This window comes from Staurois parvus, unplaced genomic scaffold, assembly GCF_062004578.1.
Source record: "Staurois parvus isolate SC_StPar_1 unplaced genomic scaffold, SC_StPar_1.0 ptg000340l, whole genome shotgun sequence".
Classification (NCBI taxonomy): Eukaryota; Metazoa; Chordata; class Amphibia; order Anura; family Ranidae; genus Staurois; species Staurois parvus.
The window spans coordinates 157,700-183,914 of record NW_028318136.1 but is presented as its reverse complement, the minus strand read 5'-3'; the positions used below and the strand labels follow the sequence as shown (position 1 = coordinate 183,914).

Genomic DNA, 26,215 nt, shown 5'->3' with positions numbered 1-26,215 from the left:
TGTTAACTGTGCTTTAGAGCAGCGGATGTTCAGTTTTAATGTTCTGAATCGATAACTGTACTGATCAATGAAGCTTCTCAATTATAACTGGAGATGCTTTTGCTATTTACAGTATATGGTGCACCATCAATGCTCTCCTTTAATAGACAGAGGCATACACTGAGCTCCCTATGGTGAGGGGCTCCTTCTGTGCTGCTGGTAATAAGATTCGGGTGCAGGTTCTGTTGTCCTGGAGGTGGGATCAGCGTATCTGTTGTAGAAAACAGAGAATTAATCGACTTCATACTGAGTACTACTACACAGTGATTGCTTTTTACTGTTCTGCATTCTTCGCGCTTGTATCTTTCTGATTAAACACAAATCAGTCTCTAGGTGGCTCATTCCAGCTCAGTGTTCACTTTGCTGAACTCAGTACAGAAGTCAATGGGTTGCTATTCCTAAAGAGACCCTGTCACTAACTTTGAAAATGGCTAGTAAACGCACAGACAAGTCAGGTATACTTGTGTTTTTTTTTCTTTTCATAAATTTTTTTTTATTTACTTGCAATGTACCTCTGAAGTTGGTAGAAAGTTAACTACTCCAGGAAGAGCCATCCCCCCCCCCTCTGCACATCATAGCCCTCCCCTCTTCTGGGGGGTGTTTAATGACTGTCTCTGCTGTCCCAGCTCCTCTGCCCCCCCCCCCACCTTCCTTTTATGCAGCTGTTGGGGGGGAGGAGTGAAGAGGAATAATATACACTCACAGCCACTATATTAGGTACACCTGTTCAATTGCTTGGTAGCACAAATTGCTAATCAGCCAATCACATGGCAGCAACTCAATGCATTTAGGCATCTAGACATGGTGAAGACGACTTGCTGAATTTCAAACTGAGGAGCATCAGAATGGGGAAGAAAGGGGATTTAAGTAACTTTGCAGGTGGCATGGTTGTTGGTGCCAGGCGGGCTGGTCTGAGTATTTCAAAAACTGCTGCTCTACTGGGATTTTCACACACAACCATCTCTAGGGTTTACAGAGAATGGTCCGAAAAAGAGAAAATAGCCAGTGAGTGGCAGTTGTGTGGACGAAAATGCCTTGTTGATGTCAGAGGTCAGATGGGCAGACTGGTTGAAGATGGTCGGGTCAGAATTTGGCATAAACAATATGAAAGCATGGATCCACCCTGCATTGTATCAACAGTTCAGGCTGATGGTGGTGATAGTGTAATGGTGCGGGGGATATTTTCTTGGCACTAGCAAGGTGTACCTAATAAAGTGGCTGCTGAGTGTAGAGTGTCACTTGAGTGACAGCTCTAAGTATTCTGGGGCTCCTGACATCACATCCAAGATGGCAGCGCCCAGCAGCAGTCTCGGGACTTTTGGATGTCTACACGGGAGGATTTCACGGGTAAATAATATGAATAGAATGCACATATATTTTTATGTTAAAATGAAAAGGGTTTCTTTAAATGATCAATCCCCTCAGTTGCAGCCACCTGCTTAAATGAGTATCTGTAGCCCTGTGCAGCTATATCTGGCACTACCTGGCCTTTGCAAAAAAAAATCCTGGCTGTGCCAAGTTCCTACTGCGCATGCCCACCACTTAGTTGATTTATTCCTATGGCTGGACCATACCAACTCCCAGCATTTAGGGGGGTGGCTGCATCTTAGGGGAATTAGAGGTGCATTTAAAGGGCCTAAAAGTGAAATTTTCCTTTAAAGATTGGCACTTAAAGTGATTATAAACTCTTACAAATATCCAGTAAAACGACTAGCCTCAGGTGATACACAAAGATATAACCAATCCTCCTACATACATTGTACCTGTTTATCTGTTGTCTTCTCTTTTCTACAGCTTTTCAAAATGCTGAATTTATAATGCTTGTCTGAGAGTTCAGGAAGAGGGGCAGAGAGCTGAAGTTACACACCACAGAGCTTAGTGAGGAGAGCTCTGAGAGCAGATTGGAGGGAAGAGATACACCCACCCCCCCCCCTTCACACAGCACATAGGAACAGAGCTGAGGGTGTCAATCAGCTGGAAGTCCCTCCCCTGTCACCATTTTTCTCTTGGTGTCAGGAAAACTAGTCAGAGGGACACATTCTTATAGCAGAGGAATGAGGCAGCAGACAGAAATGACACTTAGTGCTCTTAATTGACTATTAGTACACACTATAGGGGGATATGCTTTGTTCATATTTCATGTCTGAGGTTTAGAACCACTTTATGTAATACAAACAATTCACTAAACAAGGCTAAAGTGTTGCCAGAAGGTCATGACCACACTAACGCTTTACCAACTTTTATCGATCTCCTATATCCCAGACCTTCTGCAATAAACTCTCACTGCCTGGTCCAATTGGCTGATAGGTCTGTTGTGACGTCACCAGACACGAAACTATGAATATTGAATACAAAATATATAAGAACTCATTAAAACAGACAAATCATAGATTACACTTACACATTGCTGATAGTTATAACATTGATTGGAGGGTTTGGTGATGGGTCAAATGGATCGAATTTCTTCATCGTGATTAAAAAAACTGAAGGATTGTGAGAGTCATCCAGGCCAATGAAGCGTCTGAAAAAATAAAAAAAAAACAGAAAAAAAGAATGACCCCTATTTTATTTTTTTTTTAACGTGTTTACATAAATGATGCATGATGCATAAAGGTGTATTTATAAAAAAAATATAAGAAGTTATTCATCCAGTGAAAATGCATGTACATTCATTCTGTGCAAATAGGAGCAAAAACAATTTTTAAGCTATTTTCCCTCTAGCTTGAATGTTTTTCATTCATTAAAAAAATGTGTACTTTGGGAAAATACCACACTGTGTCCACTAGATGTAGCTGATTTTCAAAGTAAATAAGTGTTTGTTTCCTTTGATATCTAGCCCCATCTAGTGGCCATAATGGGGTATTTTCTTGATTCACTCTATGCAAATGCACACTCAGTTTTACATAACAAGTAGCACTGCAATCATTTTATTTCTTTACATGCAAGCCTGAGATTTACACAGCTCTGCCACACAGCACAGCCAGAGGAGGAGACCTGATTTTTTCTTATGTTGTAGATAAATAACATTTACAGGTCTGTCTCTCCCCCCAGCCTGTGAGTGGGCAGTGAAGGAATAGAAGCACACTGATGTGCTCTTCTGTCTGTCACTCTGCTCTCTCCTTCTATCAACGTGTTCTTTTTTTTTTGCACATGTGTACTGCAGCATATCTGATGGGTTCTTGTGCTGCTTCTCCCTCTCCAAGTCTGAGCTCTGCTGTACAGGAAATTGCAAGAGGCTGATACCAAGCAAAATTCAGGTAGGTATATGATTTATTGCTGAATATAGAGCTGCATTCATTTGTGTCTATTATATCAGTCAGGAGTTCAGCTGTAACACTGAATATGTGTGTTGGTGCCCCATTCAGAATGGATGTCAATACATTGCCATGCCCATATGACATACATTGGGGTGAGCGTGCCTTAAACACATGTCATAACGTGTGGTATAATGTGTATCGTATGTGCAACAGCTTGAAGCTGCCCTGAGTCTGCGGTTCTCTGTACCTCTTTTTGTCAAGCGCTACAAGCCCGAGGACTGTGATAGACAGCAAACACACAGCGGTGAGCGAAAGGACGATGACTATCCCAAAAGAGAGGCCACCAGCATCTTGTGAGAGTGAATGCAGAGTCTGCTGAACTGGTTCTGCACAGAATAAAATAAATTACAATTAAAATGACTGTTCAACCAAACTGAATCACATTTAGTTGGCTGTATGGAACTTCTCAAATGGGGGTTTCTGAAGGTGACAACAATGGACCATTTCTGTCTAATGTGCATTGAAAAGGTCACTTGTAATCTCCATTGGAAGCCCATGTGATGGGATGACAACACAGGTGCGCAATTGGTAGACAAAGACAGAACGTTGTCACCCCATAACAGGAAATTCCTTTATGGCAGGTTTATGTGCATATTTGAATATTTTGAAAAATTGTTTTTAAATCACATTAACATGGAAGCTTATTTGACATTTTTGTAATTGGGTTCATATCTACTTTAATACCACTTGTCATGCAAGGTACACTGTGTGCTCTGTTCTGTACAGATTAGATTGCACCCTTATGTGTAATCCCTTCCTTCTAGAACAGGGGTCTCTAAACTTTCTAAATGAAGGGCCAATTTACTGTCCTTCAAACTTTAGGAGGGCTGGACTGAGGCCAGTGGGAGTAGAAAATGTCTTGGGGTCAGTGGAAGGAACGGTGCCTCGTCGGTGGAAGGAACAGTGCCTCGTCGGTGGAAGGAACAGTGCCTCGTCGGTGGAAGGAACAGTGCCTCGTCGGTGGAAGGAACAGTGCCTTGTCAGTGGAAGGAACAGTGCCTCATCGTTGGTGTCGGTGGAAGGAACAGTGCCCCGTCGGTGTGAGGAACAGTGCCCCGTCGTCAGCGTTGGTGGGAGGAACAGTGCTCCGTGGTCAGTGTCGGTGGGAGGAACAGTTCCCCATCATCAGTGTCAGTGTGAGGAACAGTGCCCCGTCGTCAGTGTCGGTGGGAGGAACAGTGCCCCGTCGTCAGTGTCAGTGTGAGGAACAGTGCCCCATCGTCAGTGTTAGTGTGAGGAACAGTGCCCCATCTACAGTGTCGGTGGAAGGAACAGTTACCCGTCATCAGTGTCAGTGTGAGGAATAGTGTCCTGTCGTCAGTGTCGGTGGGAGGAACAGTGCCCCGTCGTCAGTGTCGGTGGGAGGAACAGTTCCCTGTCATCAGTGTCGGTGGGAGGAACAGTGCCCCGTCGTCAGTGTCGGTGGGAGGAACAGTGCCCTGCCGCCAATGTCGGTGGGAGGAACAGTGCCCCGTCATCAGTGTCAGTGGGAGGAATAGTGCCCCGTCATTGCTGTGAGGAACAGTGCCCCGTCATCGGTGTCGGTGGGACGAATAGTGCCCCGTCGTCAGCGTCAGTGGGAGGAATAGTGCCCCATCGTCAGTGTCGGTGGGAGGAACAGTGCCCCGTTGTCAGTGTCAGTGGGAGGAACAGTGCCCCGTCATGTGTGTCGGTGGGACAATTAGTGCCCCGTCGTCAGTGGGAGGAACAGTGCCCCGTCGTCAGTGTCGGTGGGAGGAACAGTGCCCCGTTGTCAGGAAAGGACTCACCGCTGGTGGTGCTGGGGCTCACCTGCTGTGTGGGTTGCAGTACCAGTGCTGGCCAGCGGGCGCTTTTCAGCAGCCAAGATCTTACTCCTGCAATCAAGCCATCACCTGAGGCTGATTGCAGGAGGTGTATTTAAGCAGTATCAGGCCTGCAATCAGTGCCTTGGTGTTTTCCCATGAGCCCTTGTTGTTCTGAACTTGTATCCTGTCTTCTACCTGCTTGACTCTTCTGCTCGTTTCTGACCACGACTGAACTCTGAAGGTTCTGACCCGGCTCTCCTTTTTGACCGTCCGTTTGCTTGCCCCTCTGTGCCAGATTTGCCTGATTGTTCCTGACCCGACCTGCCTGACCACTCCACCTCTCCATCCCTGACTACGCCTGTGTTCCTGTACATATTGATATTAGTTGAAGGTTTGGTTTTTGTTTACTGTGCGTTTTGTATATTTGTGCTGCTCTTAATAAATTATATTATTATTATATCATTCCTGAAGCCTGCTGTTCCCTGTGTCAGTCCACACATCTCTGGTCATACCTGGATCCGTGACACCCATTGTCAGAGTCGGTGGGAGGAATAGTGCCCTGTCGTTGGGAGGAATATAGTGCTCCGTCGTTGATGTCGTGGGAGGAATAGTGCTCCCATTGTTGGTGTCGTGGGAGGAATAATGCCCCATTTTCAGTGTGAGGAATAGTGCTCCATTAGTGTAGGTAGGAGGATTAGTGCCCCATCATCAGTGTGTGGGAGGATTAGTACCCCATTGTCTGTGTCAGTGGTTGTAATAGTGCCTCATTGTTGGTGTCAGTGGGAGGAATTGTGCCCCATCGTTGATGACAGTGGGAGGAATAGTGCCTCAGTGTCAGTGTTAGTGGCAGGAACTATGCCCCACTGTTTCTGACAGTGGGTGGGTAATAATGTGCCAAGAGCTGGATAAAAGCAAGAGAAGGGCCACATTTGGCCCCAGGGCCACAGTTTGGAGACCACTGATCTAGAATAACACACCAAAAGTATTTCCAGCTACAGGAGGGGGTGTAGTGCTCCACTGTTGTGAAAATTTGCAGAATTGCATTTTCTTCTTTTTTTGCACAATGGATCTGTATAAAACCAATGTGGAATAATACATGACCATATTCTGTGCATTTCATGAACTATAGCTTACATTTATCAAAGATTTTATTGAAGAGAAAACAATGTGGCACATGCTTGGGTTATAGTTTACATTTAAAGTGGAACTCTCAACATTTTTTTTTATTTGTGGGGAAAAATTAGAACAGGGGTCTTCCAATTTTCTAAACAAATGGCCAGTTCACTGTCCTTTAGAATTTAGGGGGGTGGACTATAGTCATTGAGAGTAAAAACATCCCAGGGATGGGGAGCAGTGGAAGTAAAAATTGGCCTACAGCCTGTGATTATTGGGAGGAGGAATAGTGCCCCATTGTTGGTGTCAATAGGTGGAATAATGCCCTATCATTGTTGTCAGTTGGAGGAACAGTTCTCTATCGTTAGTATCCATAGTCAGTGGATTGGTGTCAATAGAAGGACTAGTGCCCCATCATTGGTATTAGTGGGTGAAATAGTTCTTCATCATTGTCATGCTCCATGACAATGCCCCATCATTGGTGTCATTTGGGGGAATATAGCCCAAGTGTTGGTATCATTGGTAGGAACAATGTCCCATTATTGGTGTCAGTTGGAGGAATAGTGCCCCATCATTAGTGTCAATAGGAGGAATAATTCCCCATCATTGGTGTCAGTGAGAGCCTTAATGCCCATAATTGGTATCGGTGGAAGAAATAGTGCCCCATCATTTGAGTCAATGGGAGGAATAGTGCCCCATCATTTGATTCAATGGGAGGAATAGTGCCCCATCATTGGAGTCAATGGGAGGAATAGTGCCTCATCAGTGCAGTCAGTGGGAGGAATAGTGCCCCATCAATGCAGTCAGTGGGAGGAATAGTGCCCCATCATTGGAGTCAGTGGGAGGAGTAGTGCCCCATCAGTGGAGTCAACAGGAGGAATAGTGCCCCATCAGTGGAGTCATTGGGATGAGTAGTGCTCCATCAGTGGAGTCAACGGGAGGAATAGTGCCCAGTCAGTGGAGTCAGTGGGACAAGTAGTGCTCCATCAGTGGAGTCAGTGGAAGGAGTAGTGCCCCATCATTGGAGTCCACGGGAGGGATAGTGCCCCATCAGTGGAGTCAGTGGGACAAGTAGTGCTCCATCAGTGGAGTCAGTGGGAGGAGTAGTGCCCCATCATTGGAGTCAACGGAAGGAATAGTGCCCTTATCAGTGGAGTCAGTGGGAGGAGTAGTGCCCCATTATTGGAGTCAATGGGAGGAATAGTGCCCCATCGTTTGTGTCAATTGAAGTATTATTACCTCATCATTGGTATCAGTGGTTGGACTAGTGCCCCATTGGTAGTATTAGTTGGTGGAATAGTATCACATCATTGGTATCAGGTTTTGCCCATTTTTTTTAAACTTGAACATTTTTAAACTTTTGTTAGCTCATGGAAAGCTTGTTACTAGGGAAAACAAAACATAATGTGTGTTTCTGCACATGTTCATGTGTTTTTCAAGTGAACTCTATTGGGATCAAAATTGCTTGAAGCTTGTAACTCAAAAGAAGCTCATATACTTATTTGAACTACAAGCTTCAAGCAACACTACACTCAAGCAGGGGCGGACTGACAACTCATGGGGCCCCCGGGCAATAGGGGATCATGGGGCCCCTGTGTCCTTGCCCAAACTCAAAAAAGCCTATGAAAAAGGTACCAGGGGCATCTCATGGGGCCCCCTACTGACCCCAGGCTCTCGGGGAGTGCCCGAGTTTCCAAATGGTCAGTCCGCCCCTGCACTCAAGTGTGAACAGGCACAACTGAAGACCATGGAATTTTTGACGTTGAGCATTTCAAAGCTTCAAGCTACAAAACTTTTAGATGACTCCAAAAGCCTTAAGGAATTAAAAAAAAACATCCCTGAAGGTTTATATAGCTTCTGGATGCAGCGAAACGGAAATATGTCCTATCACTCTTACCACAAATCACAGAGATGTACTTACTCCAATGCTGTCTCATCACCACTTTCAGACTGCTGTGGTTGACCTCACAAGTATATAGATCCTCGTTAATTGGTGTTATATTAAGAGTTGATAAGGACAAATAGGTTTGGTCGGGGAATGGCAAAGTCATTCTCTGTATCTCCTCCTCTGGTATCTGCTGACCATTTCTCCACCACTTCAAGGAGATGTCTTTGGGGTAATGACCATAAGCCTTGCAAGATAGCATGACAATATCACTGGATATAGGTCCCCTTGTGACTCTTACGGTTGGCTTCTCTGTAATACATTGGGTGTAGTGTCAGACAAGTTATAAATATGTAACAGGGAATACACATTGGTGTGTACATATTTACCAGTAGGGGGAGCTTTTTGTGTTTTCTGGTGTCTTTCAACCAGCCCTTGTAAAAACGTTTATTTACAAAGTTCAGTAGCTAAATATGACATTTACACAAATAAGTAAATGAGTAGAAGCTGTGTCTCCTTATTAGTGATCTCCTCTGTGTTTCAATGAAGGAAAGAGTGCCTGCTAGGAGACAGAACTTGTTTTCTCATTGAGGTGTTGTGCTTGCGGTGTGGGGCAAAAATTCCTGCTTGCAGCATCTTTGGGGCGTGTTTGGGGAGTTAAAAAAAAATGCCCTAAAAATGTCTCTTCCCATTGAAATCAATGGAAAACGCCTGAAAAGCACCTCAAAAATGCATCTGAGAAGCATTTTTGATGCAGTTTAAGTCACGTGTCCTTTAAAAATGCTCAGAAATCGCAGCAAAAGCACAATAAAAATGCCTGTGCGTTTTGGCGGCAGATCAGTGTGAAAGTAGCCTTAAAGCGGAGTTCCACCCAAAAGGGGAAGTTCCGCTTTAAAGATTGGACACTCGGTCCTCAATAAGGATTAGCACCTTTGGGGAGCAGTTACCCAAAATTGACAGGTACCCACTCACACTTCTGCTGTGATCGCCTAGGCGATCGGAAACGGAAGTCGTCCTCCTATCCTCCCTCCTTGTAGTCTTCTGGGACACGTGACAGCTCCAGAAGACTACGGGGCCATTCAGGAAGTGCAGCCCTACTTGCGCATGCTCAGTGGGCACCCAGCTGTGAAGCCGCAAGTTGTCACAGCTGGGTGCCCACACTGAAGATGCCGGCTCCTGGAACACAGGACGGCCGGTGAAACGAGCTGCAGGGAGGACACCATGGGATCGTGGGACAGATGAATGCTGTTTTTTAAAAGTCAGCAGCTGCTGTTTTTGTAGCTGCTGACTTATTTTTTTACAGTGTGATTGCAGCTCCACTTTAAGACCACACCAATAATACCACTATTACCCAATTGTGAAAACCTCACCTTTCTTGCTTAATGTGCCATTTTTTAGAGACTTCAGCCACCCGATATATGACATACATGTGTCCATTATTTCCTTTTTAACATCTTCATTCACTGTCCTGTTGGAATTCAGGGATTCTACAAAGATCTGAGCCTCGGGGATTTCAGTTTCCCAAACTGCAGTTTCTAAGTCGAAATGGGCAAATAGTTTCCCATTATAGGCTTCACTTAAGAATGCCTCTACTGTTCCATTGTCATAAAGTGTACAGCCCTCCTTCTTCTGAAGTATATCATCTTCTGTGGAAGGAAACAAAAAGAGGTCATCTGCTATTACTCCTATGTGGATCCATTCCAAAATAATAACTACTAAAACATTTCTAGAACCTAAAGGATACGTTCATCTTTAATATTATTATTACACAGGATCTATATAGCGCCAACAGTTTGCACATCGCTTTACAAAATGAAGGTAGACATTACAATTATAATATAATTTGGTACAACACCAAGCTGTGCAGTGGAATAACGTCCTTACAGGATGTCTCCAACTTACAAGCCGACCTCAATGCTCTGTGTAATTGGGTAACTATGTGGCAAATGAGGTTTAATGTTGATAAATGGGGTCTATTCTTGGGGGCTAAGAATATGCATGCATCATACATACTGGGGGGGGGGGGGGTAGAACTGGGGGATTCAATGGTGGAGAAAGATCTGGGATTTTTGGTAGATCACAAGCTTAATAATGGCATGCAATGCCAAGCTGCGGTTTCTAAAGCGAGCAAAATCCTCTCTTGTATTAAAAGAGGTATAGACTCCAGAGAGAGAGATATATCATTTCCCCCCCCGGTACAAATCATTAGTAAGACCTCATCTGGAATATGCAGCTCAGTTTTGGGCACCAATTCACAAAAAGAACATTGGGGAACTGGAGAAAGTACAGAGCAGGGCAACTAAACTGATAAGAGGCATGGAGGAGCTCAGCTATGAGGAAAGATTAGAGGAACTGAATTTATTCTCTCTTGAGAAGAGGAGATTAAGGGGGGATATGATCTCCATGTATAATACATAAGGGGGGATATGATCTCCATGTATAATACATAAGGGGGGATATGATCTCCATGTATAATACATAAGGGGGGATATGATCTCCATGTATAATACATAAGGGGGGATATGATCTCCATGTATAATACATAAGGGTGGATATGATCACCATATATAATACATAAGGGGGGATATGATCTCCATGTATAATACATAAGGGGGGGTATGATCACCATGTATAAATACATAAGGGGGGGATATGATCACCATATATAATACATAAGGGGGGTATGATCTCCATGTATAATACATAAGGGGGATATGATCTCCATGTATAATACATAAGGGGGGATATGATCTCCATGTATAATACATAAGGGGGATATGATCTCCATGTATAAATACATCAGTGGTTCATATAGTGAACTCGGTGTAGAGCTATTCACCCTGAGGTCATCACAGAGGACAAGGGGGCACTCTTTACGTCTGGAGGAAAAGAAATTTATTCTCTAAATACGGAAAGGTATCTTCACAGTAAGAGCTGTGAAAATGTGGAATAGACTCCCTCAAGAGTTGGTTCTGGCTCAGCTCAGTGGATTGCTGTAAAAAAGGCCTGGATTGTTTCTTAGATACACAGAATATAACTGGATATAACATTTATAGGTAAAGTTGATCCAGGGAATATCCGATTGCCTCTCGGGGGATCAGGAAGGAACTTTTTTCCCTGCAGGACCAAATTGGATCATGCTTTGCTGGGTTTTTTTTTTTGCCTTTCTCTGAATCAACTGTGGGTATAGGATTATAACTTTTTTTTTTATGGTTGAGCTGAATGGACTCTTGTCTTTTTTCAGCCAGACTAACTAACTATGTAACAAGAGGGCCCTGCTCGTTAGACCTTACAATCTAGGAGATCTTTAGTAACATGTTACATTTTACACCCATATATACCTGTTACCCCCCTTCACTATGGCAGCAGGCAGGGGTTCTTTTCCCAGCACCGACTATCACTTTATAAAAAATGTACAGCTGTGCAGGGCTTCATCCTCACAGCTGTGTCATTCATTCACAGCAACCTGTGAATGAATGAACTGCAGGTCCCATCTTCTACTGCAGCAGATGGCTTATAGTTCTGAATGAACTACAAGGGCGCTCATCAGTGCTCTCACAGTTCATAGACACTTCCTGCAGCTCAGTAACTGTTTGCCCATACAGAAATGTGGACAGGTAGCACATTATATTTTACCTGTAAAATGTATCTTTTTTCTTACAAAAGGGAAATTTAGTCTTTAAAGCCGAAGTTCATTCTGCTTATATTGTTCTGGAACACTTACAGTATGTGCCAAGTACTGTGGCATTGGATTTCATTATGTATGAATTAATGTCTCAGTGCTGCCATCTAATGCCAATTCAGTGTTACTACAGCTTGTTATTTTTGTATTTGTTAATGGTATAACCAAGCTCCCCTGTCTGTTGAGGCTAATTATAAGTAAAACTGAATTGGATTAAACTTCTGTGTTTTAAATTGGAAGGAAAGGCTTGCTTTCAATTACCTCCATGCAGTACTAGTGCAATGATGTATGTAAAACATGTAAAGATGTTTTATTAGAGGGATTAGAGGCACTCTTACAGCTCCCCATCCTTCTTGCAAGGCTAGAAAGATAGGAGTAGCTGAAGCACATGCCATGTAGAACTCTCATGAATGGCTCCACCCCCATCGTGCATCGGGGTGGAGCCATGCAGGATGGGGGTGGAGCCAGGTGGGACAAGGGTGGAGCCAGGTGGGACAAGGGTGGAGAGAGGTGGGATAGGGGCGGGGCTGCTCAGAGCTGTGCTCACACACAGACACCAGGTTCCAGGAAGCACCTGTCAGCAGCCACATTCAGCTGCACAGACTCCATTGTAGGTGAAGATCAGGAGGATTGCCGTTTGTCTTGATTAGTCTTTTGTTTCTAATCAGACACTCAGAAAATGCAATCATGCACAATGTAAACGTTTCAGTTATTGTACATACCAACCAAGGGTAGACTCTCATTTTTAACTGGAATTCAACTTTAATGTATTGTTTACATTCAACTAGTATAAGTATAAAATAATATAGCATAGTAAAGAATAGGATAGTAAAATTATAGAATATAATAGTGTTATAGAACCTAAATCTTTCTTAGTAATGCCCTGCATGGTATTCACAAACTGGGAGTTGAGGGGCCAGCAACCTGAGGCATTAGGGGTTCTTTGCAATTTTTAGTACTGTCAGTCTAACACTGTTAACATGCTTACAAGGGAATACAGAAGGATGGATAGTAAAGTGATGCCCAGGACCTGTCTGTGTAACCTAGCAAGGGGGTCTGGATCTCATGACTGGCCAAACGGATTTACAGATTATTAACGATTTAGCCATTATGCCAAGTGATTAATAATCTGTAAATCTGTTTGGCCAGTCTTGAGATCCAGACCCCCTTGCTAGGTTACACAGACAGGTCCTGGGCATCACTTTACTATCCATCCTTCTGTATTCCCTTGTAAGCATGTTAACATGCTTAGACAGTTAGCACTTCTGCCTGGCAGTAATAGAGCCGTTGATTTGAATCCCCGCCATAGCACTACCTGCCTGGAGTTTGCATGTTCTCCCTGTGCCTGCGTGGGTTTCCTCCAGGTACTCTGGTTTCCTCCCACACTGCAAAGACATGCTGGTAGGCTAATTGTATCCTGTCTAAATTGGCCCTAGTGTGTGTATGTATGAATGTGAGTTAAGGACCTTAGATTGTACATCCCTTGAGGGATAGGGACTGATGTCAATGTACAATATATATATGTGTGTGTGTAAAGCGCTGTGTACATTGACAGCCCTATATAAGTACCTGAAATAAACAGAAGAAAAATATTGGTCCCCTTTGCTGTAAGGCTTCTAGGAAATCTCAGGTGTGCCCCTCTTGTTCTCAATAAATAAGGGAATTGAGAAAAATTTAAAGAACTATAGAAAGCACAAAATTTGCAACATCTATTTAGATTATTCCCAGTTCCAGATTTACACTTAAAGCCACTTGGATGTTTCCTATAAAGGTTGACTCTGGATCTTCATCTGCGTGAAGTCCCACAATCTACCTGTTCTGTCCCACTAACATGTCATTTTTCTGTGTTACGTAGTGTGCTGACATCTATTGGAGATTTTAGGTCACTGCAACTTGTTTACTGTGTGATGTTTTTCCCTCTGTCTTCCCCTCTTTTTTAGTGCTAGTAGATTCAGCCCTAGCTAGACCCTCCCTATTTCTTTCATGTTCCTTCAGTCAGTGTTAGTACTTCACAGAGAGAGAGAGCTCTGGAAACACATTATCCTCCTACACTTGACTACAAAAACATCCCCTGTACTGCAATCAGATGAAGTAAAATTGCGTTGGATTCAACTTCTGTGTCTTATTGAAGAGTTACATATGGTTACATAGTTAGTCTGGCTGAAAAAAGACAAAATTCCATCTAGTTTACCCATGAAAAAAAAACAGTTAAGCTGCCTGTGGATGTTGCCAAGTCTGCAGGTGATCATACTGTCTGGACAGATTGGGTCTAAGGAAGTATATCAGTGCAGAAAGCGGCATTTATCAATTTATTTAGATACCAAAAATCCAAACTTAATCAACCATCAAAATATCATAGCAACCCTGACTGGTGAAGAAGAAAGTGTGATAAACGATAAGTGGGAGCCAACAAATTATATCAAACCTCGTCACAATTCTTAATGTTTGAGAATGGCAGTTTGTTAGTGATTCTGTATATTCCCCTACAGAACTAGCAGTACACAGTCCACATGTGTTTATCTGCTAACAAGAAACAGGAACTTTTTTATAGAGAAAAGACAGAGTATACCATAGATGCAGCTACAAACTGATAAACACTGCCATCTACTGGTTTATAAATATATCTCTACTGAATACTGACGTAGTTGTTGAACAAAAGTACATTGAAGATAGTATTCCAACAATTAGCATCAAACGTTTTCAATTTCTAACTCACCTTGACTGAAGTTCAGTCTGTTAGTCAGAGACTGTAAATATCTTTGCATGGTCAGCTGATAATTTATTTCATGGAGGTTAATTCTCCAAAGGTTGACTCCGGCATTTCTGAACCACGGAGCTCGGATTTCCAGTAGCCGGCTGTGGCTGTCGTACCAGTATAGAGTGACATCATCCAGTACTCTGCATGTGGAGTACAGGGGGAGACCAGGCAAAGGCTTACTAAGGACTGTTGTGAAAAAGACGTGCGTATGTTTGTCTGATGGGAAAAAAAAAAGAACTGAATCATCATTTTATCAGCTTTATTGTTGTCAACAATACTGACCTTTGTTAATACCTGCCTGGCCCAAAAAAAAAAAGTTGCTTTGGCATTATTAGTTTGGCTTAGGCAACAGCAGAATATATTAAAAAGTATATGACAACACACAACTGTATAATATAATATATTTTTTATATATATATATATATATATATATATATATATATACATACATAGATACACTATACATATATATATATATTTATACACACATGCATCACATATATACACACACACAGTATATATTATGTATACACACACACACTGGTGGTTATTCACTAAAACTGGAGAGTACAAATCTGGTGCAGCTCTGCATAGAAACCAATCAGCTTCCAGGATTTATTACCAAACCTTAACCTCCCTGGCGGTATGATTATTTCAGATTTTTGGTGCTGAAAGCAGTACCATTATTTTGCATGGAAATATGTCATTTTTTTATTGTAGGCTGTAATATTTAGGAATAACTCACTGAAATCTGTCCGAACAAGAGTCTATTAAACATCCCGGGTAGGATAAAATTTGAAACACAAAATAATAAATTATAATTTATTAAATAATCATAAAAAATAATAATATAATAATTATAAATTTAATTCAATAATATAATCAAACCGAAAACACTGAAATTTGAAATATACCGCCAAGTTCGCACATTGCTGAGCTCAGTCGCAGAATCGTTTTCAGTGTCTGATGATGAATTTCCCCATGAATCATTATCACTCAATTCTGCAAGTGGTTCTGATTTACTATCACTGTTCTCTAGCTGGTCTAAAACTGATTTTGACCTAAAGGGACGCTTTTTGGACGCCATGGACGTTTCTCAGTTTCCAGGCAGAAAGAACAGTAAAAATGCAGACAGGGGACAGGACAAAGCACTCGGGACAAAATGTATGTGAAATGGTTTGATACAGTAATGTTTTACTATGTAAAATTCGTTTTGAAAAAAATGACATTTTTTTTAAATTTTCAAATTTCCCGCCGCCAGCGGCGCCCATACGTCCCGACGTCACAGGGACCAGAACACAGAAGCTGGATGCCGGCATCAGCCGGAGAAGATGGCCGGGGACGCTGCAGGGGACGCATCGTGGGAGCGAAGGACAAGGTAAGTGCTGGAGGGACTCCCTATGTAGCGCCGCATGGTAAGCCCGAGTGTAGCTTTTGGTACAGAAACTTTACCCCAAGCTACACTCGGGAATACCGCCAGGGAGGTTAATTGAACAAGCGGAAGTTAGAAGCTGATTGGCTACCATGTACCAGATTCTGAGTGATCCAGTTTTAGCCCCAGTTCACATATATGCGGCTGTGCGGGCCGCGTATTGCGTGGGCACAAGAGCCCATTCATTTGAATGGACTCCCGTGCCGGTGACACGCAGAGAAGAAGTCCCTGCACTTCTTCCGAAAACGCAGCCCGCACAGGAACCATTAGAACTAATGGCACCCTTCCACGGGTCACCCTTCCACGGTGGTGCGGCTGCACAGATTTTTGTGTGGCACCACCCACACAGATGTGAACCTAGCCTTAGTAAGCCCTCATGCACACGGAACGTTTTGATATCGCTGATAACGTTAGCTGTGTAAAGTCATGTTAAAAAGGTGAGTTTTTCAGGCTTTTTAGTGTTTTTGCATTGGCGTGCAGTGCCATTTTGCCATGTTTAGCAGAGTTTTCCCATGTTTTTCCGTGTGTGCGCTTTTTTTTAACCAAAAAAATTTTGGTGGTTAAAAAAAAACGCACGAAAACGCCGGTTTGCTGCGTTTTACTACGTTTTGCTGCATTTTTCATCGTTAGATCGGTTTTCCAGCTAAAAAACTCCGCTAGAAACCCACTAGTCCTGTTTTTTTTTCCAGCCAAAAAACGTTGATTACAGTCTATGTGTGTATGGACACATAGGATAACATGCTGGGGAGTTTACTAGCTATAGAAAAAAATGTCAAAAGCCAAAAACAGCCGCTGTAAAAACGTCCCGTGTGCATGAGGACTAAATCTTCCCTAAAGTATACACACACACATACAATACCTGTTCAGCACTTAGGCTTCTATTGGATAGCAAACTCACCAAACTTACTGCAGGTATGCCATAAAACAATTGGAATAAGGCCACCTTTTAATTTACTTACTTATGGGCGTACTTAAAAAAAAAATTCAGAACTGTTCATTCTATGAAACTGCAAGTACAATACATTCACTCTGTGCGAATGGGGACAAAAGCAAATGTTATTAGGCTATTTTCTCTCCAGGTCAAATGATATTCTTCATAACAGTAGAGTGAAAAGGAAAATACCTTATTATGGCCACTAGATGGAGCTGATGGTCTTAGTATTATTAGGTGTTCTTGCATGGCAGACCACTTACTGTTATCTCACATATATATTATTATTATTATAACCAAATTTACCACCCTAACTCCTCCCACAGTTTTTACACTACATAGACAGTAATATACAGAAACGTGCGGATTGTTCCCGATTGGTGTGCTACTACTTTGTGGAACGTTTCGCCGAATGGTTCACGAAATATTGGCGTTTTTGTGGTGAAATTGGTCCCATAGGAATGAATGACAGAATGTTCAAAACTAGAGTGGGAGCTGACAAAAGTTAGAGTGTGAGCTGAAAAATCAGGACATGATTTCTAAACTGCCATCACTCCCTCATTTTCAAGCCCACCTACACAAATCTTATATCAAAATGTTCAGCTATCCCTGCTGCCACTAAAAATGTCCACGGCTAGGCCATAGTCCTGATAGTTTTCACAATATGACCATTTGTTTGCAACTCACGCCGCCCATTGACATTCATTGAAACTCCACTCTAGCCACCTCAAATTTGAAGGGCAATTTCTAAACTGTGACTGTGCCTTAATTTTCAATATTTCAGAGACATACTATGCATCAAAACGTAGGTCTGGGTCTTGTGATTCTCTCAATATAAAGCTCTTTGGTGTAGGATTTATAGTTTTTAAACTACAATCGTTTGAAGATGGCAACTGCCAGTGAAGTGAGCAAGTTGGAGCAGTTTGTTTTTAAACTCTCTTCTGCCCTTGCTGTAGAGTGAGTTGCCATAGGAACCCAGGTGTGTGTGCAGGCAGCAGAGTGACAAAAGCTACTCCGCCCACTCCAGTTGTAGACTACTGGTGGAGGCAAGAACACTTCACACAATTTCCCCAGAAATTGTAGCTTTTCTAGTTATTATACAGTATTTATATAGCGCCAACAGATTGCTCAGCGCTGTACATTATAATGGGAGTACAGTAACAATACAATACAATACACGAGGGGTTCGAGGGCCCTGCTCCTTGGAGCTTACAATCTAGGAGGGAGGGGATAGTGGTACGGGAGGAAATAGCTGTGGGGGATGGAGTGGTGGGAAGAGCGGAGGAGATCAGCAGTTAGGTGAGGGCGGGGTAGGCTTCTCTGAAGAGATGGGTTTTCAGGGTGCGCCTAAAGGTGAGAAGGGTAGGTGACAGTCTGATGGATTGGGGTAGTGAGTTCCAGAAGATGGGGGAAGCCCTGGAGAAGTCCTGGAGACGGACGCTTTTATTTCTTATGGTCATTTCTTACGCTTTTATTTCTTATGGTCATCAAATCCATCTAGTGGCCATAATGTGCTATTTTCCCGATTCACTTTGATCCATGGGAAGAATATGACAAAGAAAAATAGCCTAAAATTATTTATTTTGTCCTCTTTACTGCAAAATGAATGTACGTCAAGTCACACCGCTGAGATTTAGAATTTGTGTGCGATTTCGGAAGACTTTATTGTTACATGTGAAGATTTTCAACAATTTCTTGCAGTTTGCAGTGCAATTTCCATTATATTCTATGTACAGTATGTGAAATCGTAACAAAACTGCAGAAAAAGTAATGCAAGAACTATTTTAGAAATCGTACTGCAGCCATTCGCACATGTCAAGACACTGACAATTACATTCATTAGATGTGATTTCAGGTACACTTGAATTGGCACAGGTATGACCGGTTTCTTAGTTTCAAATTGTAACTAGCGCTGCAAATTTTCTAATAGGGAAGATGTGCCCATGACATCGGTCTAAGAGGGGATTTCCCTCACATTTGATATATATCCTCTCACCTCCTATTGCGTCTGCATGACAGGAAATGAAGGGAAATCTCCCTAAGATGCAGATGGAAGACAAAAATGACAAGGATTTTAAACCTCTCTTACTACATCCAAAATAAAAAACAGTTTAGCTGTAGATATCCTTTAGTACCAAAATAACAACAGTGTCACCTAATGGTACAATCTGGCACTGCAATTCTACCAGAAAAGACAATTCCCTATGAGTTCAAATGTGTCTTTGTAGTGACTTTAGTTCTCATGCCCCGTACACGCGATAAGAAAATCGTACGAAAAATTTTGTGGAAACACTGATCGAACGATTTTCTCTTAGTTGATGAGCAGGATGTTTTAATCGATAACGATATTGTGAACGAAAAAATCCAGTTGAACAACAGTGAAAAATGTTGTCGTTTCACATACGAATGACTAATTTTCTATGCGTTGGTATAACGGTTGCATGAAAAACATCTATCAAGCGCTATCACGCATGAGCGGAAACAGAAGATGATTCCGGATGTTTATGTCCAAGGAATCTTCGTAAACACAAACGAAAAATCCAAATGTTAAAAGTAGATTGGCCTAATGAGATCATGAAATAAGAATGATACATATTATATTTTTATGTATATAGTGAATGTAATAAACTATACTGTACTCATTGTTGTTCATTGTTGTGTATATCGCTCGTTCTGGAAGGGCGTGGCTACAAGGTCACACGCACACCGCATCGCTTCCACTTTTACGGAAGACGTCAACACTACGTATTGCCCGGCGAATGATTTTTTTAGATTGGTTAATGTGGTCCATGATTTCGACCAACGAACGAACGATTTTCTAATCGTGTATTCCCACCTTTAGTCCTTTGAAGAAAAAAAGCATTAGGATTTGCTATGGGGATGTGAGAGGTGGATCCATTTTCCAAGAAACTTCCTTTAAAGAGTAACTCCACTATTGTGGGGAAAAAAAGCCAAAAAAAAAAATAATAATAGCATACAAAATTTCTACACAAGTCACATTGTAATGTTCTGTAAAATGCAATGCAATATGACAACTTGGAGGCATTCTAGACAGAGCGCCCCTCAAATGTAAGTTTCTGCTTGTGTGATTGGCTCCCTGATTTTCCTAGAAGTAAGATTTGGGGCATCCCCTGCAACAAAAAATGTCATTTTTGTTGAGATACTTCAAAAAGGGAAACATCTAAGGGGATGCAGACCCTACCACTTTCTTCACTAGAGCCCTGCAAGTGCAGCAGCTGATTGGTAATTATAAAATTACTCCCATACAGATTCACTCTGCACATGGACACAGACAAACAGCTATTTCTTCAGAATAACAAAAAGGAATTTGCAACAAAGTTGGTTAAAATCCCTGCAATGTACATAGATCACCCCGAGGGGAATTTTTTTTTCTAAGCTGGGCAGCACAGTGGCTAAATGGTTAGCACTTCCGCCTGGCAGTACTAGCGTCATTGGTTCAAATCTCAACCATGGCACCACCTGCCTGCAGTTTGCATGTTCTCCCTGTGCCTGCGTGGGTTTCCTCTGGGTACTCCAGTTTCCTCCCACACTCCAAAGACATGCTGGTAGGGGAATTGGATCCTGTCTAAATTGTCCCTAGTATGTGTCTGTATGAATGTAAGTTAGGGACTTTAGATTGTACACCCCTTAAGGGTAAGGGACTGATGTGAATGTACAATATAGATGTAAAGTGCTGCATAAATTGACAGCGCTATATAAGTATCTGTAATATTAATAATAAGCAAAATTATGTATGTATAATTTTTTTTTTTCCTTTAATGGTTGAGCTAGGTAGATGTGTGTCTTTTTCAACCGGACTAGCTATGTAAAAAAGTGGAGTTACTCTTTAAATATCCTCCCGCCAAGCTCCCCCCAGACAGCGGGTAGGAAAGGGTGTGCTGAGCCAAACTTGGCTTGTCAGGTATTTCCCTGCACCAGGACAATATGAAGGTGGCATGCAATGTTTGGTCCCTGCTAAGGATTTACTTTAAAAGGTGAAAGCAGCATGGCCCAAATATTGGCCAAACCAACATGGGACTAGATGTGCTTTTATCCATTAGAGGAGCTGATTTGTCATTGAAAAATGGTATTCTATATCAGTAGAGACAACACAGACACATTCCATTTCTCAGCCTTACCAGTATGAACAGAACAGCTCCACGTAAGGACCATCAGGACAAGGAAGACAAGCCGTGTCCCCATCACAGCAGAAGACAGTCCAGAACTGGATGATGTCTGTACAGAATCTATCCTCAGTCCTGACCTGTCATCAGACAGAACGGGGAGAGATCCAAAGACCATTTCATACCTGGGCAAACAAATAAGGTGTGTCTCTGTGTACCAGTCAACAGTCGGCCTTAAAGGATAAGTTCACCTTTTGCTAAAACAATAATAAATGCACTTTTTTTTTGCAGGTAATAAAATGTGCATTTAATATTTTTTGTTGCAAGACCCTGATCGCTGATGCTATGCAGGTCTCCTGCAGACCTTTCAGTATATTTGCTTGCCCGTACAGCTTTTTGCAAGGACATCTGGGAACTAACCGCTTTCTCTTCAGAACAGAAGCAGGTAGAACTCTGCTACAAAGTTGGGTAAAATCCTTGCAATGCTCATAAATTACCTAGAAGGGAATTTGTTTTCTCAACAAAAGTGGAGTTACACTTTAAGAGACAATTTCACTTTTAGGCTCACTTTTATAGTCTCTGAAAAGCAATCTGCGGTGGGTCACTTTAAGAGGGCATCAAAGCAGCTACTATCAGGCATTCAGGAGACGATCCTGCTGCTTCCTGAATACCTTTTTCTTTGGGACTGATACCCTGCCACTGTCAACCAAGCACTTGGTTCGCGGTTGCTGTGCAGCCCCATTGACTTGATAGGGTGAGTTTGAAAGACTTTGCTGTCTGTGCAATTTGCAGTCTTACTTTCCTCCCCATTTCAGTGATCTTTATTGTGTGGCTCTGCCTGGGTGAGCCTTATTCCAGCCATCTCTAAAGGTGATTCAACATCATTATAAAATTAGATTGTAACATGTGGACAACTTTAGTAATCTATGTGAACACATCATATGTTCTCCTGAGTTCATATACACTATATTGCCAAAAGTATTGGGCCAGCCCTCCAAATCATTGGATTCAGGTGTTCCAATCAACTCCATGGTCACAGGTGTATAAAATCATCACCTAGGCATGCAGACTGCTTCTACAAACATTTGTGAAAGAATGGGTCGCTCTCAGGAGCTCAGTGAATTCAAGCGTGGTCCCGTGATAGGTTGCCACCTGTGCAATAAGTCCATCCGTGACATTTCCTGGCTACTACATATTCCACGGTCAACTGTTAGTGGGATTATAACAAAGTGGAAGCAACTGGGAACAACAGCAACTCAGCCACGAAGTGGTTGGCCACGTCACATGACAGAGCGGGGTCAGCACATCCTGAAGCGCACAGTGCGCAGAAGTCGCCAACTGTCTGCAGAGCCAATAGCAAAGACCTCCAAACTTCATGCGGCCTTCAGATTAGCACAACAACAGTGTGTAGAGAGCTTCATGGAATGGGTTTCCATGGCTGAGCAGCTGCGGCCAAGCCTTACATCACCAAGTGCGATGCAAAGTGTCGGATGCAGTAGTGTAAAGCACGCCGCCACTGGACTCTAGAGCAGCGAAGACGTGTTCTCTGGAGTGACGAATCACACTTCTCTATCTGGCAATCCGATGGACGTGTCTGGGTTTGGCTGTTGCCAGGAGAACTGTACTTGTCTGACAGCATTGCACCAAGTGTAAAGTTTGGTGGACGGGGGATTATGGTGTGGGGGTGTTTTTCAGGGGTTGGGCTTGGCCCCCTAGTTCCAGTGAAGGGAGCTCTTAAAGCGTCAGCATACCAAGACATTTTGGACAATTTCATGTTCCAAACTTTGTGGGAACAGTTTCGGGATGGCCCCATTCCTGTTCCAAAATGACTGCGCACCAGTGCACAAAGCAAGGTCCATAAAGACATCGATGAGCGAGTTTGGGGTGGAGGAACTTGACTGGCCTGCACAGAGTCCTGACCTCAACCCGATAGAACACCTTTGGGATGAATTAGAGCGGAGACTGCGAGCCAGGCCTTCTCGTCCGACATTAGTGCCTGACCTCACAAATGTGCTTCTGGAAGAATGGTCAAACATTGCATAGACACCCTCCTAAACCTTGTGGACAGCCTTCCCAGAAGAGCTGAAGCTGTTGTAGCTGCAAAGGGCGGGGCCAACTCAATATTGAACCCCACAGACTAAGACTGGAATGCCATTAAATTTCATGTACGTGTAAAGGCAGGCATCCAAATACTTTTGGCAATATAGTGTACAGTAGAAATAGGGGGTGTAGATCTATGGTGCTCCCGTGCACTGTAGATTAGGGTGAAGATCTATTCACCCTGGCCATCAAAGGGTTATTAGTATAAATTATTACGAATTGAAATCATAAACATAAAAAAACAGATTAGACCCGAAGACTGTTTACCCTATTACCAGTCCAACATGAAACAAAGTAACTCAAAGACAGAGATTTGTTTAATAACATCAAGAGTCCTATTTTTGCCATGACTTGGTGATAGGTGTTGGCTGGCACCCAACTACAAAGGTTCTTCAAAATGTTTCCGCACTTTTAAATATATACAGTAATAGAGTTGAAAAAGTGGAAACTTTTTAAAGAACCTTTATATAAAGAAGTTACTCGTTAGGAAATATAAAGGAATATTTAGTAGTGAATAGACTTGGTGCAGGATCTGCATAACTTATTATGCTGAAAGTATCTATTTCCGGATTAGTATATTTAACCACAATACCGGGCACTTTCATAACCCTTCCTGCCCAGGCCAATTTTCAGCTTTCAGCATTGTCGCACTTTGAATGACAATTGCACAGTCATGCAATACTGTACCCATAGGAAATTTATCATTTTTGTTAGACAGCTTGAGCTTTCTTTTGGTGGTATTTTAGTAATCACCACTGGGTTTTTTTTTGTTGATAAACAAATGAAGAGACCCAACATTTCCGAGAAAAAATGCTTTTCTTAGTTTCTGTTATAAAATTTTGCAAATAAGTGTAGCACCCTCCTAGATAGCTAGGGGTAGCTTAATTCTAAATTGTTAGTCAGAGGCTGTGTAGCAGCCTGTGATAATATTCAGAGGGAGATCAAATTCAGGTCAGAGCTGAGAAGCTCTGCAGACCAGCTCTCTGGGACTTCCCCCCGGCTCCAGAGTTTTGGAGAAAATTCTAGAAGCAGTGGGAGGGGGATGAGGAGTAGCTTGTTGGCACTCTTGAGGGATCCTGACCAATCGCCAACAGAAGGGTTGGCGTGGGGTCAGGACAGCCCTTATGAGTGACAGAGCCTGCTCAGCAGCAGGAGAGTTTGGGTGTAAGATGGACTGAGCAGGAAGGTGCGTGGAGCCTGGGAGGGAGTCCAGGAGAGGGGCCTACCTACAGGCAGAGAAGCTGGAAGGAAGGATCTATCAGCCTCACTGTCCCCTGAGAGAAGAGAGCCTGGGAAGCAGGGCAAGAGCTGACCCAGAGTAAGGCCTTAAAGGCAGCCACCAACCCACAAGCTCACAGGAGAGACTGGGTAAGTAACCCCACAACCCCTAAGTCGGATAAGGGGAAAGGGCATTCAGGTGGGAAACCTGGGTATCCTCCATCTGGGACTGCTTTCATTTAAGGTTCTGGGACCTCTTGGCTAGGGATTCCCTTGGGCAGCTGGGTGAACAGGAGGAGTGCTAGCCAACTTCTCTAGTGTACCACCCCAGATACTATTCTATCCAGCTGTCTGAAGGAATCTCTGGGCATCAACCTGTATATATGTGAACCTAGCTTTGCTACTGCTCCTGTGTTTGGAGTAGCTGCATGTCCACCTATTGCTAATCTGGAAGGAGGTCACTCTGAAGAACATCATTAAACCAGAGAGTGCCTTCTGCTACATGGAGTATCCTCAAGCTCACCTTACACCCAGACCAAGTTCAATGAGCATTAAACCTCAAAAAAGACACTCCCTGCCTGGTCTTTGTGTTATAAGACTGTGGGAGCTGCTGTGTGCCTGGCTGCTCTGCATCCACTTGGGAAGAGAACCAGGGCCCGGTAGAGGTCTGCACTGAAGATGGTTATTTGATTTTTTTATGGTGCAGTGTGTTTCAAATGGCTCCAGGAGAGCTTCCAACTCTCCTGGGTTCTCCTATTAAAACCCAACTCCAGGCAGCTAAAAAATTATTCCTTGCAGTGGGGCTGCTCGTTTTTGGACCAGGGGGAACAAAAAAAAGAATTTAACTACCTGACCCTCTGCCCCTTCCCACAGCAGCTAATCCGGTCCCTGCAGTTTCACCCCCCCCCCCCCACGCTCCAGCTGTCAGCACATGTGGTATTGAGCCCTTCTAGATACCCAACTTAGGGTTGCCCAGGCGCAGAGTCTAAGCCCCAGCCTGCTTCTTCACCAGAGCTCCAGATGGTGGGGATGGACTTGCAGCAAGGTGGGATCAGGTCGCAGCCCCCAGCTACGCCCAGCTGAGGATGAGTAGACCACTCGCAGGAGCAGAGTACAATGGGAGGAGACAACAGAAATCCAATAGACTAGCCGAGGTCAGGACAGGCAGAAAACACGCACAGTCAGAGAACGGGGTCGGTACACAAGTAGTCAATGCAGGATACAGGCATTAGCACCACACAGGAGCTCAGACAAATAGGCCATTGTTCAGGCAAAGTGGCCTAGACTGAGCATGTCTTATATAGGGAGGCAAACAAGGAGACAGGCCAGTAAGTGATGGAAGGGAAGGAAATAAAACCCAGAGGACAGCAGATGACGCCCTTAGGTGAGTACAGACAAACACACATGTGAAGGGATCAGGAACAGCACTGCAGCAAGGAGGTAAGAATACACAAACAAGAAACTGCAGGCTAGCGAGTGACACCAGCGGCCCAGGGTCCTGACGTAATAAAGACCAAAGCTGGGTTTAAAGCCCTGCATTGGACATAATGAAGCCGTAGTACAGTCCTCTGCTGGAGCGCCATCTGCTGGGGGAGTAGAGGATCAGCTAAGTAAAATTGTTTCTCTCCTAGACAAAATGAGCTATTAAAGTGTTACTAAACCCACAACAGTAAAATCAGTCTGTATATGCAGTAAAGCGTGCTTGTTATACTTACTGTGGAACCTAAAGGGTTTATCCTCTGCATTGTGTAAAAAGGATCTTTATCTTCTCTGATTCTCTCCTTCTACTGTCCCCAACTCATCTCCTGATAGAACAGAACTTAAGGGGT

General features: G+C 43.2%; 1 protein-coding gene across 1 annotated transcript; it reads right to left on the bottom strand.

Annotated features, from left to right (window-relative positions):
- Positions 1–77: 77 nt before the first annotated feature.
- LOC149456935 (major histocompatibility complex class I-related protein 1-like) lies at positions 78–21,246 on the bottom strand. Its single transcript, XM_089684222.1, has 5 exons — positions 21,084–21,246; positions 14,540–14,797; positions 9,512–9,787; positions 8,178–8,453; positions 78–250 (listed from the first exon to the last, which is right to left on the bottom strand). Exons 1-5 carry the CDS (start codon positions 21,244–21,246, stop codon positions 78–80), a joined length of 1,146 nt encoding a protein of 381 aa, XP_089540348.1.
- Positions 21,247–26,215: the final 4,969 nt, after the last annotated feature.

What these genes read in the sequence shown, in the direction of transcription:
- LOC149456935 (XM_089684222.1), bottom strand. Translation starts at nt 21,246, where the DNA reads ATGGTCTTTGGATCTCTCCCCGTTCTGTCTGATGACAGGTCAGGACTG. An exon ending in CAGACTGAACTTCAGTCAAG is followed by an intron (nt 9,788 to 14,539) that starts GTGAGTTAGAAA and finishes TTCCTTCCACAG; the next exon opens with AAGATGATATACTTCAGAAG. An exon ending in GGTGATGAGACAGCATTGGA is followed by an intron (nt 251 to 8,177) that starts GTAAGTACATCT and finishes TTTCTACAACAG; the next exon opens with ATACGCTGATCCCACCTCCA.